At 38.4% G+C, this 19194-nt stretch overlaps 1 protein-coding gene across 5 annotated transcripts in view; it reads right to left on the bottom strand.

Moving 5' to 3' along the window:
• Window positions 1–19194, bottom strand: part of PACSIN2 (protein kinase C and casein kinase substrate in neurons 2) — a 51452-nt gene that overhangs the window by 21572 nt on the left and 10686 nt on the right. For 4 of the 5 annotated variants that reach the window (XM_063395412.1, XM_063395415.1, XM_063395416.1 and 1 more), the window contains one exon: window positions 4505–4615. In XM_063395412.1, coding sequence (XP_063251482.1) covers window positions 4505–4564 — 60 coding nt within the window. In that variant the 5' untranslated portion in view covers window positions 4565–4615. Of the gene's footprint in view, window positions 1–4504; window positions 4616–4804; window positions 4893–19194 lie in introns of all 5 variants that reach the window. The other variant, XM_063395414.1, reaches the window with a different exon arrangement.

Below are 19194 nucleotides of genomic sequence, written 5' to 3'. Positions count from 1 at the left end.
CACAAATCAGAACCTGATAACAATATCTGTGTTGTAAGAAAAAATGCTAACCTTTTGCGGAAACAAGTTACTATTCATATTGTATTTCCAGCACTGAACTTAACTCTCAGTGCTGGAACTGGAAATTTCCATGAACAGTATTGAAATAGCAGCTTAATAAAAAAGGCTTAACAAATGAAGTAACCTGCATTGAACTGTTCCATGGACAGTCTGAGCATATGCAACCAGACAAGGTTAGAGTAGTAACTCTACTACCAGGCAACTACAGACTCTAGATTCACATTTTTTAGTAAGAAACCATAACAAAGGCAGTGACAGTTCCAAAAGAAACCAAAGTCTTCTAGAGTCAGAAAACTGATAGAGAACAAAGTGTTTCATGTCCTAAAGACAACGAAATTTCTGTCAACAGCAACAGCAAAAGCTTTAAAGTTCACTTATCAATATTTTATTAGGTACAGTTCTCATCAGCTCAACTGAAAAACCAACTTTCAATAACTAAAAGTGTTTTAGTTTCAATAGATAGACAGTGAGCAAAAAACAGCTTTCATAGTCAGTTTTTCAGCTAAGTCCCATAGCCAGCCACCTCACTCCTTTGTAAATACCTGTAAGAAAAAGATGGGCTTTGCAGCACAGTTCAAAGGTAAATCAATCTGAGCTATTTTGGAGTGTGAGGGAACAAACTTGAAAGCTCACTCTACAGACTGTCATTTCTGTGCCACAGCCAAGTTCAATTACATTCACTACTTTCAGCTGCGGCAGTAAAACATATCAGGGTGGCTTTTAACAAACTGCAAGCTAACTTTAAAGCAAAGACAAAACTTACTGTGTCAAAAATCTTGAAACACCTCTAAAAAGAGTATAAATGTCAAAATCGGTAGTAACAAAGCAACTTCCAAATTGATTAGGAGTTCTTTACTTCCTGTGACCTGAGGCATGAAGCACTCAGCTGACATTCCAGAGGCACCACATCTTTTCTAATCAAATCAAACAAAACACATTGATCAAAGATGTTTAACTCTTGAGAAAAATTAAGACCAGAATTCAAAGTTGCAGCCTTCAGAAACAAAACAATCAATTCAGAACATATAAAAAGGATGGGGTTTAGACTAAATAGCAGTCAAATTTAGTTTGGATAGATGACTCCAACCAGAAGTATCATGGAATGGCTTGGGTTGGAAGGGATCTTAAAGATAGTGTTCCAACCTGCCTGCCATAGGCAGGGACACCTTCCACTATCCCAGGTTGCTCAGAGCCCTGTTCAACTCAGCTTTGAACACTCCCAGGGATGGGGCAGCCACAGCTGCTCTGGGAAACCTGTGCCAGGGCATCCCCCACCCTCACAGGGAACAATTTCTTCCTGATATCCAAACTAAACCTCATCTCTGTCAGTGTGAAGCCATTGCCCCTTGTCCTGTCACTCGAGGCCCTTGGCGAGAGTCTCTCTCCATCTTTCCTGTGGGCTCCCTTCAGGCACTGCAAGGCCACAGTGAGGTCACCCCAAAGCCTTCTCCTCTCCAGGCTGAACAATCCCAATTCCCTCAGCCTTTCCTCCCAGCAGAGCTGCTCCATCCCTCTGATGCCCTTGGTGTCCCTGCTCTGGCCTGGCTGCAGCAGCTCCCTGTCCCTCCTGTGCTGGGCCCAGGGCTGGCTGCAGAGGGGCAGAATCCCCCTCCCCTGCTGCCCTGGGGCTCTGGGTGCAGCCCAGCACAGGGGGGTTCTGGCTCCCAGCACACACGGCTGGGGCAGGGCCAGCTCTCACCACAGCACCCCCAAGTCCTCCCAGGGCTGCTCCCTCTGCTCATCCCCAGCTTGGATCTATCCCACACAGGGATGTGCCCAACACAGGGGCAACACCAGCACTTGGTCTGGGGTTAAACTTCATGAGATTCCCACAGGTCACTGCTCGAGCTTGTCCAGGTCCCTCTGGATTGTCACTGCACTCAGCTTGGTGCCATCTGCAAAGCCGCTAAGGGGGCCCTCAATGAAGATATTATGTAACGCTGGTCCCAGCAGGGACCCTGAGGGACACCACTGTAACCATGCCCACTGGGATTCTGAGCCATCACTGCTTCCCTCTGCATGCAACCACCCAAGTAATTCCTTCTTGATCCAGAAATTCACCCACAGAATCCACATCTCCCCAGTTTGGAGAGAAGGATGCTGTGGGGACCATGTCAATGGCTTTGCAGCAATCCATATAAATGGATTTCTCTTGTCCAGTGATGGAGCCACTCCACTGGAAAAGGCCACAAGGCTGGTCATGCAAGATTTGCCCTTGGTTGTCTCAAATCATCTCTCTGTCCTCCCTGTACCTTATCAGAGCTTCTAAGTGAGTCTGTCCTATGATCTCCCAGGCACAGTGGTGGGTTTGACAGGTCAGTCGTTCCCAGGGTCCTCTTTCCTACCCCTTTAAAGACAGGTACAATGTTTCACTCTTTCCTGCACCTGGAATTCTACCTGATTGCCATAGCTTTCCAAGTATCGTTTTTCTTTGTGGTTATACATCAAAAAAGAGAAAGCATAGAAAACCCTATAAGGAACCCAACTGATTGCTATACAGAAGTCTAACATTTCCTTATCCAAGGATAAAGAAAGGTATGCTCATGCATTATACATTAGTCTACTCACATTGCTTATGAAACAGACTGCAGTCCTGACCTTTTGGAGAGAATACACTGACAAGTCCAAGGTAACAAACTTAAGTAGTAGTGTTTACAAAGTGATGTAACATAAGTCACCAATAGCACAAACACAAATAAGCCACATATCGAATACATTTAAATAAACCTTCATGAAGGCCCTTATTTAAGGTAATTGCCATTTTCTGATCGTCCATTATTGGATTTAATTCTTTGAGTTCAAACTTGTCCAAGCATAATCATCCTAGTTTACAGAAAATTTCCTTCTTATTCACTCAGCTTTTATGCTTCCAGACATGATTATTCAATGGAAGACAACAGCTTGGTACAGAAGAGCCAGAATCATGTTCTGCCAAGTATATGATGCCCAACACACATCAAAATACCCCTTTTGGTCCAGAATTCTTTTTTCCTGACTGTCTCCTTATTTTATTTTGAAACACTTGTAGAAAGGAAGTTGCCTCAGCATAAAAACAAACCACACTGTAAAACTGAGGTGGCAGGATCATCTGGAGATCAGGTAGCCCAACCCCCTGCTCAAAGCAGGTGTGATACAGCTCAGATTGCTCAGGATCACAGCCAGCTGAGAGACACCTCCAAGAGCAGAAGTTCCCAGGGCCCTCCTTCCTAACCCTTTTAAAGACAGGTACCATGTTTCACTCTTTCCTGTCACCTGGAATTCTATCTGATTGCCCTGACTTTCCAAGTATTGTTTTAACAACAAAGAACAATCTTTGTGGTTACTCATCACACAGTCCCACAGACTGTCTGCAGGCATCCTACAGAGTACCCCTACAACAAAAGGGATCAAGGCTTAAAATATGGTGATTTTAAAAGAACTCCTTTATAAATAAAACAAACATGTTTAACATAATAGTAAATTCGTCTCCCCAAAAAACTGTACCTATCTACTGAACCAGAACCTCACTAGCATTAGATCTTTTCTAAAATGTATTGAAAACATATGGGAAATCTGCATCAAAATGTAATATGGATCTGTCACCACAAACAGCACAGTTTAGTAGTCTAGAAAAGCTTACATTTCAAAGAAGTACAACATCAGGTCACCAAAATCAAGCTGTCTAACATAGGTCTCTGGTAAATTCAAAGAGGTTCCCCCTGAGCCATTTTCATACTTGCTGTAGTTCAAACTCAAAAGAGCTCCCTCTCAAATGGTAGAGTTTGTCCTACTGAATACAGCTAATTTGGACAGTGTACTTACCTCCAATTGTGTCAGTATTGACACAGCCAAACCTTTCTTTTTACTCGAAGAAAAAGACTTGTTTTCATAAAAGTATTTCTGCTTTATGAAGTTTCCTTTCTTTAGTGCCTAAATTATCCCAGCATCTGAAAGTCTCTGTCAGGTTGGGGCAGCACAAATTGCTGATATTACAAAGTACTTTATATTATCTTTCTGCATGTATGCTTTTAGACTGAGATAAGAATAACTTGTCTCAAAAAAGTTTATACTTACATCCAAACAGGGGGCAGGCAGTACATCCACGCAGTACCTTTCTTTTGTAATTTATGTACACTTAGAGTAGCTTGGAACAGTTACTTCAGATTTAACAGTGATCATTTTAAAAGCTACTCTAACATGGCCTTCCTTGACAATAAAAATTGACAAAGGTTCAATTCCGAATTCCATACCCTTCCCAAGTGGATTATCCTCAAGTTTGTGCCCATTAAAGCCCTCAACAGAAATAGGTCAAAATCCAAAAGGTAATTTTTACCCTGAAGGCTTTTTCTGCAGATCACAATAACCAATGTGTCCTGTATTGCAGCTCTCTCCACAATTTACAGTGCACGAAAATCAATATGAGTAAAAAATAAAATCAAAATATTGAATAAAACATTTGGATTACCTCCCAGAAGCTATCACTGGAAACTTCTACTCCAACAGAATCATCGTATGAGCCAGACATTGCTATGTATGAAGAGCTTGTAAGTATTCAGAGCTTAAACACCTTCAGAATCTGTAAAAACAGAAAAAAATCCAACATTTATGAGCATTATTAATGAAGTGGACTTATGAAGTTATGAAAAAAAAATGTTAAGCAACTTCATTCAATATTTCAATATTTAGAGATGCCAAATAAAAAAGAGCTAACCATACAGGGCATTGTGAAACAGAAAACTTCCATCACACAGTTTGTGGCTCTTACCATGATATTGGTTGTGCAGAAAACACTCAATGCATCTGCTTATATCACATTTCACTAGACTCCTGAGTTGATTTAATGATAAAATTTCCTGTCACAACCAAAAGAAAAGATTGAGCAGTGAGATGCTTACTCATTAACTACTCCACTTTCAAAGCACTCCTATGAGACAATCAGCTAACCTTTGCTTCTGCAACAATAACCTGCACTGATTCCTATTTCTTTCCACTGGAAATGTGTTATACAATGAAACCCATTGGAAATAAATTTAAGGCCAAAATTTGTTGATTTAAAGAAAAATAAATGTCTTCTTGTCATTGTTCTATTTTAGCAAAACAAACAGAAAACCCATCAGCTCCAAATTCTGAGCTTTATTAGAAATAAGTCGTTACTTTAACAATTTAGGCATTTTCACTTTTATAGACTCAGCTGCAAGGAAGAAAAATATAATCCATCCTCATCGGAGCAGATGACTTTATGAATCACTGGGTGTGAAAAAGGTTAGGGTTACCCTAAGCTAACATGTAAGATTAATGTCAAAAACATTACTGAGACAAAAATCTAGGCACTTGCATCCACAAATGCAGTTTGTGGGCTGGAGACCAAGAGGTAATAGAGAAAGGAAAAAGCTGCCTCCCAAAACACACACATACAAATCCCTGTCCAATCCTGCAGATATTTCACCAGGCTCTCCTGTTTGGATGTCTCCTGCCAAGCTTATCTCTAACTACTACCCGGGATACATATAGGTAAACAGATTTTACCACCCCTTGTGGGATGAATACTTTTATTAGTAGACTGCAGGTTGAAGCTCCTTCTCTTTTTTTTTTGCCTTGTCAATCTTGCTTCCATTAAAGTACCATGGCCCCTTCACAAGGGGGCAGAAAACATCTCCAAACCTGACCTTGCTGCCCAGTGGTTATGACAAGCTGCTGAGAGAAATGGCATTGAAAGCCTCCCAGGCAAGGAGAATTCAACACTAAATTAGCATTTCTGGCATACACTGAAAATAACAGTGCCATAAGGGTAGGCATTTGTTCACAACAAAACCCAGCTACTGAAACAAAACAGTTCTTTGGACAGTTGCAGCACAAACATAACAAAATTACTCTGGCTGGGAAGACAAGATGTTTCTCCTTATCGGTTTCTCACCCAATTCATTTATGTAACGCAGTTCACAAAAAGCTTACATAACCTTAACGCTGAATATGGAACTAAAAATCCCAACAGAAACATCAATTGTTAGAATTTTATTTTTAAAAGGCAGCCAAAATATAAGAAGGGTTCTGCAAGATGGCAAACTAGAAAGGAAAATCATATAGAGGAAATTTTTTTTACATGTTAGTGTAGCAATCTTCAAATTATGTTATCAGTAATTACAAAAAAACCCAGCTTTTCCACCTGTGCTTTTACTGAGACGAGGGAAAAGTCTGAACACTATTCAATTGTCAGTTTCTCTAGTAGCATCTCTTTACAGGGAATGTGTTCTTTCGAGATAAATTTTGTCCCTTGCAATTTTTACAGTACACTAAAGTAAGCAAAGATCACATTTGTGTTTGTATTTTTCACATCCTTTTTTAGACAGCTATAAGCAGCAGAAGGAGGAAACCAAAGTGCAATAAGTTTGCAACTAGCTGGACCAATTCATAAGAATAGTTTAAAATTAAACAGCTGGCCATGCCATGCAGAACGAGGGAGGAATGAGATTCCGAAGGGCGTCAGGAGGGCTTAGGGCAGTTTTTCTCCACTACACTCAAGATCTTTCAACCAAAATGTTCACTGCCATTTGGAAGAGATCTGGCAGACAGCTGTAGAGTTCAGCATCTTGGAAAAAGAAACCTTGAAGTAATAAAATTAAAGGAAAGTTTCAGCACATCCCATCCAGTCATCCATCCCACTCTCCCAAACCACACTAGCACTATTTTCCCCCTCCAATTACAGATAGAAAAGACAATGAAAGTGTTCTGAAGTAATAACACAGTGTCCACTTACCTTGAACAAAGCAGCTTAAACTATAACATTCCTGCAAATTTACTCTGAAAAGTTACACGGAAAGATTGAAAAAGCTCAAATACAGGAACATTTTCTTAAATGAAGGAACAGGTTGTGGTGACTGGGTTTTTTAAGAAAAGCCTTTTATTCCACCTCAACTAGAACTACATAATAAATAGAGTTATCCTTTTTTTCCATAGAAGCATGAAAACTATCAGCACTCAGGAAATACTGATGGAATTAGGGTTTTAATATGCCAAATACTATGCTGTGAGAAAGTATGAGCAAGCGTATTTAGGGAAATATTGTGAAGTCATAGCAACAACTGGTACAGAAAAACACTATTTTTACAGCCCTACTTAAAAATAAACTGTATACTGAGATAGGAACATTAAATGGTGTGAGTCATGCTACCCTCACAAAATAAAACTATTACAGCAGCCAGGCCTTTAGCACATATTTTGTCAGGGTTTGGTCTTCCCATCCTCCAAGTGAATTTGCAGAGGTTTCACAAGTAAAGTTCATTGCACTTTTTGTTTTGCAGGGTCTTCCATTTCACTACAAAAGTAAACCTATGAACAACTACAGCTGTCACACAAAATCTAGAAAATTCAGATGGATACAACAAGAAAGATGAGCTCTGCACAGATTCTCCACAAATCTGCATCTCAAATAGCTGGGGGTTCTTTGGTCAGCTGGATTGCAGCAGAACCAATAAATAACTCCACAGAAAAGCACAGTGCACACACCCACTGCCTATAGTCTCATAACAGTTTGGCTTCATCCACTCTTTTTCTTCTCATTCCACAACTCCAGGCCCATCTCTTTAGCACTTTTTGTTGTCCCCTTTGCTAAGCAAACAGTAGCACAGTGCTGTAGCCACCAAAAAAAGCAGCCCAGAAAAAGCCTTACCAGTTCAGAGCCCCCGCTGCCTTTTGTCACAAGCACACTTTAGCCACGAAAGCTTATATAGACTAAAAATAAACCACAGAGTCCAACTGCACAAAGTAACTCCATCCTAAACAGTACATACTGTAACAGCTACGGAAATGATGCAAACAAACAAGGCTCCAGTTTCTTGGCCCTGGCTTTTAAGCAAGTCTTGTAAATTAGGATACATTGATCTTTGACACAAGGAAATGGACCTTAATAAATAAATGTGGCTTTTTTAAAAAAAGCTTCTTCCTAGGAAATATTCTAGCCATGCTTTACACTAAAGACCTTGAATTTCTTCCTCACTGCTAGTGCCCCACTGTGTGAAAAGAAGTGCTATAAACATCCTGAGGGCTTAACACACAAGGATTTCAGAAAATATTAACTAATAATGAGCAAGCAGACTTTCAGATACCACACACAAAACCAGCTGAACACAAGATGCTGCCTCTGTTCTCAAGAAGTTGGTTTTGATACTACTTGAAAGCAATTTGTGAAATTCCTTGCTTTATGTTGAAATACTTGGGTTCTTTTTTTTCTGTGCATCAAATGCAGATTATTAAGAAGCTAAAATAATCCAGTGAATCCCAAAATTACTCTTAACGCATTTTTCAACAGGAAGATGGGGAAAAGCTTTTAAAGAAATTCTTCAGTTAAACCTCCTCAGGCTTTTAATAACAAATAACTTTGATGAACTCTTACTGTGAAACAGGTAAGGTTGCTTAAAAGAAGATTTTAACATTCTGATTTCTTCTGGAAGATCAGGTTTATTTTGAAAATATATTTCGCTATACTCAAAAAGATGGCATAAAAAATATCTTATTACAGTCCCATGTACAATGGGCTGCTTTAAAGCATAGCAATCAATGAACTGTGGCCTTAGGTGACAAACTGGTCCAGAACAGAGAAATATCTCAGAATCACAGAGTGACAGAACCTTCCAAGCACGATCAGCCCAGGTTGCTCAGGGCTTTTATACAGATGGATCTTGCACACCACCAGGGATGGAGATGGCACAACCTCTCTGTGCAACCTATTACAGTGATTAACTATCCTCAAGATGAGATACAGAAGAAAAAAATAAATCATATTTAGAAAACCAAATGGTGTTGCCATGCATTGTCTCCAAGGACTCTAGAGATGCAAGCTGAGACAGTCTATCAGCCTTGGGAAGAGAAAAGCACCTGGTCACATTACATTTAAACTTATTTTTGGAATGACAGCATTTTTCACCACAGATCTGACTCATCAAGATTCCAAGTCTCATGACTAAGAAGTGAATTACTTATGTATAAGGACATGACTCAACTTCTATTAGCTGCTCCTAAGAACTTTCAGGTAGAATATTTTTCACTGAAGTCTCAGGTTTTATTCTACACAGAATAGGAAGGAAACAAGACTTCCTTGTGCTTTACGTGTGAACTACTGTGGTTTGCTACCAAGTGTACCTGCCATGATCATGCTCAATGACATATTCTCTGGTTAAATAAAGCTATTTAGATATTATTTTATTTTCTATTTTGTCCAAAGAACTTGCTCTAGAGGAGTTTTCAGTTTCTTCAGGGTTGCAATCCGTTTACTATTTATACAGAAAAAAGTGACCTAACTTCTTTAGCAATATTGTGAAATCATGTAACAAAAGCTGTTAAGAATCACAGCTACTGACACTGCAAAGTCCATAAATCATTATGAAAAGTAAATACAAGAAAAAAGAATGCTTTGGTTTACATATTCAAGTGACACCAAAAAATTCCAGCCCCTGGGAGCAGGGAAGAAATGCATCAAACCATGATTAATCACTTCTACTGAATGCTGTGAAGTGTTCTAATTGCAATCAGTAGACATGGCTGCATTTTATTAACAGAAGTTAGGTCTTAGATTTTTAAAGGTAGAGTCTCAAATTGATGACTTGGGCCAAGTTCTTCAATCTATAAAACAGGGAGAATAGCACCTTCCTCCACAGGGATTTAAAATAATCCCTTAGTCTCCATCAAGAAAACAACTACAGCAACAAACACCACAGAAAAGTCCGTAAAAGGAAATCGAATCGCTATTTCTTGGGGAATTCAGCTTCTATGTTATAGTTGGCAGAGCCATGCACCAAATGATTTTTGGAAGGAAGTTGACAGCAACCTATTTGGTGAACCGTGAGCACTAAAGGAAGGAATCTAGGAAATGTGTGCTGTTACAGACTCGGCAAGCTTATTTCCTACCAGGCACACTCCTCTGGGACTGACAGCAATGCTTATTCCTAGACTTTTTAGTTTGGATAACTGAGTAACTTGCCACCTAGACATTTTTCAGTTAGCAAATAGCATAAAATGACATAAAATAACAAAAAGCTGTCAGTTCAAAGTAGTCATTCATAACCCTGAGTAACAAGAGACTCTTTGCACTTCTCAGTTAAGGAAACCCTGAGTTCAAGGCTGCTTGGTCCACAACAACTTCCTTGGTATTGGATTATATTCACCCATGCCCATGTTTGTTAAATGCTGACTGTGAAACCACTGAAAGTAGAACTCATTCACTGCCCTAAATATACAAGCCATGAACACACATTCAAGCCATAGTTTCAGCACACATCACTTAAGAGATTAAACTTCTAAGATAGTTACCACATGTAAAAAAATCCCACACAACTCTAGTGAGAAGACAAGTCTCTAAAATTAAACTGTTCAGGCACATTAACACTGTGTGATGCAATCTTACTGCAGATACATTTCACAAGGCATAATAAAAGGAATAAGAAAAGCCATTTTGGTCATTACTATTTCATTAAATAAATGAAACTTAAAATTACTGATCAAACAAACTGACTAACACACAGCACAGTATACCTGAAACACCAGGCAATGACCCAACATTCTCAAAAAGACTCTCAGCCTGCACATTTTGTTTCATCCATGTACAAACACCACCTCACTCTCACACTCCAAAGAGAACTGGCAGAGCCCTGGAGTTAGCAGCTCTTATCTCCTGTCCTCCTGCCCCATAATTAGTGGCCAGACATGCTGGTTAGACATGTTGCTCTTACACATGCTGGTTCTTTGCACATTCATGACCTAACCACCCCTACGAGCTCCCACATGCTGCCAGCACAGCCTCCTGCATTTTTCTAACTAACCAGGAGATACCTGAAATAGCAGAACACTGACTTTGGGGAAAAATTATTTTTTATTCTCAGCATGACAAGCCTACGTGTGTAGGTGTATTACTTCAATTGTGCAATTTTTGTTCTAACCAGAGAAGCTATTAATTGCCTTCATGGACTTTGCAGAGGTTTCTGTTTAAAGTTAAATAGACACTAACCACAGAAATTATTAACACTGCAAAATACATGCTTTAAATGGCATAGACACACCAGGTAAGAAGCAAAGTTGATGATGTGATGTGAGGAGCTTCAAAATATTTGCATCTATTTAAAACAAACCTTAACATTTTCAGATTGTACTTTTTTTCTAATTTGGAGGTATGAGGGGAAAATCCACATTAATGTTTTCTTGACTGCAAGAAAAACAGTGCATAAAATTTGGCTTTGAGTAAATTTTGCCAGAAAACCAGCTGAGGAACTCAGGCTTATTTGTCAATTAAAATAACATTAAAAAATATCCTTCGATTTTTCACATCAGAGGTCTTCTACTGTTTAGGATCAAGGGATTAAAATGATAAAGTGCAGGAAGAACTTTAGTTCAATTACAAGTGTTCACCCTTTCTGTATGTTCACTTTTGTAATGCCTGTGACATCACACATTAATTCATATGTCCTGTCAAAGTCTCCCAGAATGAAATTAACCATCATATCTTGGAATCCTTCCTAAATAAATAAGATTGAGATAAATATGCTTTTAGGTTTGTTTCAAAAAAAGTATGAAGGGGGCAAAAGACCACGTTTTCAACTTGCAAATTACACTTTGTAAGCATTTCATTAACAAAGAATCTTTCAAGTGTCCAGATATTCTAAAAAAAAATAATTGACCCTTTATCTAGTGGAATTAGATGGCTTGTTATATACACTCATAATAAAAACTTATTTTCGTAAAATTTCAAGGGAAATATGTAAAGCATATACACACTTCATATTTAGTTTCAGTACAATTTTACAACAGTGTAAAATCAAGAAGAGTGCAGAGGAGTGATACTGATGGATTCTGCAGGAGAGAAACCATGAAACTGCATTTACAGCTGCACTGACAAAGCAGTTGCAGGGAGAAGTGACAGGTACACAAGTGTTCTAAAATGGCATATGATTAAGAAGCAAAATAGAACATTACAAGAAGCACAGCCTCAGAGATCAAAACTTACTTTTGTGACCACCCAGCATGACCACTGCTCTACTTCAAAACAGAAACCCCACAAAAGGACAGAAATAAAAAGTAATACACTAACCATTCTAGACATATGTGCCTGTTGTGGACAGCAGGCTCTATGAGCCCAGAACCATCAGTTCAAACATGTTAAATGTGCTTCCTTACATGCAAACAGACATTGCAAAGCATCACACTCAGCCAAAAATACTTTCCTATGAGCTGTGACACAGTAGAGTACATTTTGGTAGGAAAAAGCAACTATGACAATTGTTTGGAAAGTCATTCCACATTCTGTTTACAAGCTATTTACCTGAAAAGGCATGCCTTAATTCACTTGCATTTTTTCCAGCTATGGAGCTGGGCAGCATAACTGCACAGATAACCCCAGTACCTGCACAGCACTGCCTGACTTCCATTTCCACAAACACAATTCTCTCATCAGCGTGTACTTTAGCACTTCCTGTGGGCTGATGAAAACCTTGTACCTCAGGCTAATGGCTTTTTCCCCCCTCCACATTGCAGCACTCAAAATAACACAGGGTTTTCAGTCATACCACGATTCTGTAGAGCTGTAAAGCTGAATATTTGGTGTACTATAACCTTTAGGAAAGGCCATGGGTAGCCCATTTTAAAGGAATGTATTTTTAATTATACAATTGGCTTCAGTGGAGGAGAGTGTTTTTAAATATCTCACTGAAACACGTAGGCACACTTAGCAGATGCGTCACTTAGGAAACAGATGTGTTGTTCCAGTGTTTCATAGTCAAAAGCCGTACTTTTCCATCTCAGGAAATACAGGGCTGTAATATTAATTAATCAAATACTGCCGTGCATTGAATAGAAGTACATCTAAGCCCTTAAATGAAGGTGAAACAGGGCTGTCTTCCTGAATCTGAAGGTTGCACTGAGGAGCTACTGCTCTTTACTTCAGGAGAGAACTAATTTAGACACCTCAGTTGAACCAAATGTAGCCTGGTCTTTAACACAGACTTGTTTCCAAAGCCTAAGTCACTGTTAGAAATGAAACCTGTCCATTAACAACATGGCAGAATACCCTACCTTCTGCTTATCTTAGAGATACAGATGACTATGATTTGCAAAAACTAGAAAGGCTGATTGGGGCAGGGGAAGCTGCATGGGTGAACCCAGGAAAACCCGTGCACTCGTCAAGCACTAGTGAATTTTTCTGTCACTTTTTGGAGATATAAATAAAAGGAAAAGGGGAAGTGATGACTTCCCTACCATGGATAAAGAGAAAGCACAAAGAATAACAGCTCTTCCTACAGAGTGTCTCAGGACACTGCTAAAGGTGAAAGAGAAGACCCCTAGACCCAGCAAAATAACAGACCACAATGTGCTCATGTTATACTTGTTATTAACAGTACAGAGACATCACATTTCCACACAAGACTCCTCGGAACTGAATGGATTATTCTCTAGTAAGTAAACCCAGCAATTTCCTAGGCTAGATCCTCAACACAAGCAGCCTATAACACCAGAAATTATTTGCCAGTATAGCTTTTACTCAAGGGACAGCCCAAGCTAGCAGAGAACTGTACCCCAGGATATGTACCTTAAAGCAGAAATTAAATGACCACTTCCATAATTGCTGGCTTAGATCAAAGCTGTGAAAATGCTCTAAACAGTAGTTTCCATAATTACCAATTCTTTCTGCAGGCATTATCCCCTCACTGCCACAGCCCTGCTGACAAAAATCGGATCAAATCATCATGCAACATTCCTCGACTCTCAAAATACGGTATTTGGGGAAACACCAGCAGTGTAAAAACTGCTAAGGAAGATAGCCTTACAACTTAAAATCAACATTTTCAGCCGTGACAGTCACCAGATTATGCACCATTTCATCAGTTTCATTTCTGGAACTGATACAAAATGTACAGACCTCTACACAATACAATTCATAAATGTAGAAAGAAAACAATCACAGGCACATTCAACTTCAACTATCCCTCTTTGCAGTAAGTTAAATAAGTAATTCTTCGTTTAGGAACAATAAAAGATCTGTTCAAGTGTTTCAAAACCAATGCTATACTGTACAAAACAGAACAAAAGGGCATGTGACTGTATTTCATATTTAAGATTAAATAAGATTAATTCAGACTTTAAAGCAAACTGAATGCAGCTTCTGAAGAACTATTAGGAGAATTTAAATTGCTTGCTTGTGTTAAAAGTCAGAAAGAAGGTTACTCAATACTTAGTTTCATTAACATAGTCACTGAAAAAAGAAACTCCTGAATTCTATTTAAACAGATTTTCAGCTCAGTGAATTTGAGGTAAACTTTAGCCAGGACTTCTCATGTTTCTAGGCAATTAAATTTTCTGGTCCTGAAATGGTAATTACTTCAACAAGGTCAGAAGACCTCTACTTATATCTTAGTAATCTAGAGCTGCTGACTTAGTAGAATTAAATACTCCCTAAAAACATGTAATTATTTTTTTTGTAATAATATACAATGAATTGACTCCTTACCATGTAGTAAACTCATTGGTCTAAGCTATCTGAAGTATCATTCTTAAATATTAGGATCAGAGATCATATTTTTTGGCCTTCCCTGTACATGTAATTTGACAAGCAAAGACAGAAGAGAGGGTGGTGGTGTTGGTTTTGGTTTGTTTGGGGGTTTTTCTAAACACATACAGTACACTTACACCTCCTTTAACCCTAATGCAACTGAAAAATCAAGAGTTTTCAGTGTGCAAAACAAGGTGCTGCTTTACGAGAGGCACAGGAGATCCAGGTTAGGCAAGAGAGAAGGTGAAAGCTTTTCTTTGGTTCACAAAGGTTTCACTAATCTCATTAAGGGTTTAGAAAAGAAAGCACAGCAGAACAGCCAGTCTTCACCATGATTTTCAGCGATCTGGATACATGTTATGTGACCTTATACAGCTCTCAAACACACAAATCACTTAAATGTAGAATCCCTAAACATAATAACATGAAATGAATGCTTAAATTTTGTCAACTAACCTCACAAAGAGTAGTCTTTTCTACCCTGATGCCACTTTTCAGGAAAAGGGAAGCTTTTTATGCCATTTTAAATTAATGCTTGACCGAAGTACAAGTAGGTCAGCCATCTACTCTGCAACCTAAATTGGACTGAAGTTCAAGGAAAATGGGCCAAGAGGCCCCATGAGCTGATGGTTCCTGCACTCACCATCACCACTGTGTTTTTGCAGTTAATAAAGCTGTGCCACCACTGACTGTGGAGCAATGAAACAGCAGCATGTAATCTGAATGTGGGGAACAATCAGAAGACAGAAAAAAGAAAGGTAGATAACCCCAACCAAGTTCTATTTAGTGCCCTCTCAAGAGCAGAGTCTGAAAAACCCTGCTTTTGAAAATTCAAGCACACAAGACTAATATCAAATCAGACCAAAGCTGATCCCGGTATTGAAACAAAGTGTTGGGAAAACCAGGAATTATACAATAGATGTTTTTGTCACATATGCTGCTAACTTCAGCATTTTAAATGGTTACACAAGGATTGTCACTCAATTGCTACTAAAGGTACAATAACACACCTTTTTTCTTTTGAATTTAACTCATGTGTCAGTAACCCCTACACTCACAAAACAGCGGTATGATAGTTGTAACAGCTGAGAAAAGCAGGCACAAATAGCTTCACAATAAAGTGATTCAGTTTACTGCAAATCATTCTACACATGATCATAAAACTGCTTAATGTTAGACTCCAGAAAGTCTGGAGTCACTATATTCAAATGCAACATCATCTTTTAAGTGAAAATAGATTTGAGTTGGTATTTTTGCATGATGCATAATAACATGAAGCAATCTCAATAAAAAAAATTAGTATCGTAATAAAATCGTTCTGGAATTATAACATCCAACTTGCACAGGCTCAAAAGGAACAGCTTGAGCTGGATATCTAACATGTACTTTGTACATAAACTACATATATAATGGTCTATATGCACACAAATATATAAACCCGTATATAAACTAGAGTTTTAGCCTAGAGCTGTTTAACACATTGAGATTTTCAGCCATCTTATAAAGGCACTACCAGGGTCCACTTCCAAGGGATTTTACTACCTAGCAAGTGATCTCGTGCTTCTGATTTCAGCTTGAATGTCTCCTTAGATTCCATCCCACGTTTGTCTCCCAAGGTTTGTGTCTGAGCTGACAGTGGGATATCCCCACACTCCTGTGCACAGCCAGGGTGGGGTGACAGTGAACACAGACTGAACTGCATCGTGTCACTGCAGGCAGGGCTCTGTGTCCCTGCCCACAGAGACATCCCAGCCAGTGCCCTACAATGCTCTGTGGTGACTGGAGTCACCTGTCTACATGTGACTGCCATTATCAAGCCATATCTCCATATGGCTCGTCAGTGAAGAGGCTGAGCAGCAAAGGAATCAAACAAAAAAGGATTAAATGGTTTAACAGCTGAAACAGTTGCAAGATGAAAGCTTCAATTATACAGAAATACCTTCCAAGTTCAACTGAAAATAAGATTTCTATTTCCTCAAGAATGAGAAAACCAAGTGATGTGCTTAATCAATGAATAATAAATTTCACATTTAACTATCTTTACCATATGGCAGAATAAAATAGATATATAAGATTTTCAAATACTGCAGAAAAAATCAGACAAGGAAGAAAACATGACAGAAATTTCATACAGAAAAATGTTATTTATAATACTTTACAAGCAACACATATGATACTTCTCATAATCCCACTCTTCAGCATCACAATTCAAGAGCATTTCAGCTGAGAACACTTGTGAAACTTAAGTACAGACATTTCTCACTTCTGGTTCTGAAGGCCAAAAGACTTAATATAAACATTATGAGAAAAGGTAGGCCCAACTCTAGAAAATCTCCTAAACCCACAAAGTCAATGCCACCTCTAGTAGTAAACAGTACCCATGGCAACTCCTTGGTCATTTTAAGCTTTCTGGAGAAGGCAAGAAGTTTCTCTAACCCATGAAGAGAATCCCTCCAGTAACCCAGCCATTAGCTCATTAACACTTGTTCCTAATAAAGGCAGCTCAACAGCTGAAGAGTCAGAGTCACAAGGAACCTTCACACAATCAAGTCATGTCTCAGGCCACAGCTGTTTCAAAGTTGTTCTGTCCTTACTCCTCCTAAAGCTTAAGGGTACGGAGCACACAAAAAGAACAACTGGAAAAAGACTTTTTAAAAAATACTTTTGGAGTATCTACTAAGATTATCTCAAAACAGGCAAAGTCATGCTCCAGGCAGATGTGTAATTTGAAATGATTAAAAGCACAAAAGAGATGGTGAGTCTAGCTGTAAGGGTTGTCTGGTCAACCTTTAATATTCAACCAATAATAATTAAGTATTATTAACCCGTGGTACAATATCTGAAGGGTACACACACAAATACTCCTATAATGGTTTCTTTCTTTCCTTTTGTGTTTAACTTGAAATTAATTTTATACTGAAAAAACTTGTGCAACTGTCCATATCTGAAAGATAAAAGAGCTGCTTCACCAGGGCAAAATATCTAGTGGATGCATCAGAGTCACCCAAAATTATAAAAGCAGACAATACACCTAAAAACCAACTATATTTTACATGTAAAAACCAGCATTAATAAAGAATGTGCTACGTAGAGTATTCAAGAGCTTAATAACCTTGATTCATTAGACAACATGCATTTATTCTCTATCTTGTGATTTATGAAACTGAAAATGATAGGTTGAAAAAAGTTCCTCCTAGTGTCACTGATAAAGCAATCAAGACACAATGATGCAGGAAGGGTTCTCCTAGCCATGTGAAAAGCTTCTGGCTCAAGGGATCCAATATATCCAAGTACAAAGCCAGCACTTTTACCTGTAAGATAAAGGCACTGAAAACTTATCCAAATTTTGAAAACCTCTAAATTCGAATTTTACAGTACTCCAGTTAGGGAATTTCAACAGTAATAGTCTAGAATATATTCAGTGATTTCAGGATTTGGAGGCAAGTTACTTCCATAAGGTTTACTCAGCTTAACACAGATAACCAGTAATTCTGCATCAAGTTCTGAATTCTAGACAAAACCAGAAGAAATCAGAAAACAAATCATTGGATGAATTCTCAGCTAACTAACTTCTTGTTTTAATATTTAAGTTTCAGCAGCCTAGCTTTAGGCAAAACACCAAGCTGTTGCATTTTCATTTTATGTATTTGGCATATATATGCCAAATTTCTACTACGACTTGTCTTTCACCTGAGATGATTTCTCCCCTCCCCACCGACTCCCCCCACCCCGCCTTAGGACAGAAAAACAACTGGGAAACAAGACATAAATGTCTTTTTAAACTTAAGTAGTTGGACTTCCAGCAGACCTTTCATATTAACAGCTACATTAATTCTAATGTCAAAGCCTAGGTGCAATGTGCTATTCTTTGCACATTCCAATAATTCTCATGAGCCGCTTCAGCTGCATAACCAGAGAAAGTAGCTCAGATTTAATTCACTCTGGGAAGCAATGCAGGGATTCCTGGAGGATTGCAACAACAGTTGACAAAGCAATTTAACAAGAGCTGTAAGTTCCACATAGCTTATTTCTCCCCATTTGCAGGGCTGAACACTGCACAAGTTAATTGCTATTGCATTACAAAGAGTGTTTCACATGATTTTCATAAAAGCTTTTTTTTTCTGAAATGAAATTACACAACTTTGTTCTCTAACTATTCACTGCAATAAAAAAATGGAAGGATACATTTTTCCTTGGCAAATTCAAAACATGTTGAAGTGTGTTTATAAAATCTTCAGCTTTAAAGAGCCAATTTGTACAACAGATCTTGATAGTATTTTTTGCTACCTAATAAATTGCATTCCAGTGAGTATGCTATATAAATGAAATGCTTTACACAACCCTGAAAATGAAAAAAAAAAAACCCAAACACAGTATAAACTTTAAAACTGAAATACTAACACCATTCACAACTCAGACAAATCATATGAAAAGATACTATAGGATAGCAATATTCACTCAGCAAATGCAGTATTTTATCTGTATGTATGAAATAAACCATATGTGAAATAAATATTACAAGTCCAAAAAATAAAACGCATAAGCCAAATAAAATACCTTTAGATGAACTTGAAAATTATGAAACTTTGAACTGTTCATCTCTTTCCTGCTGTGCAATAAGACACCTC

The sequence above is a fragment of the Prinia subflava genome, chromosome 4, assembly GCF_021018805.1.
Source record: "Prinia subflava isolate CZ2003 ecotype Zambia chromosome 4, Cam_Psub_1.2, whole genome shotgun sequence".
Taxonomy (NCBI): domain Eukaryota; kingdom Metazoa; phylum Chordata; class Aves; order Passeriformes; family Cisticolidae; genus Prinia; species Prinia subflava.
Note: the sequence above shows the minus strand (reverse complement) of the source record. Positions and strands in the feature narration are given on the sequence as shown.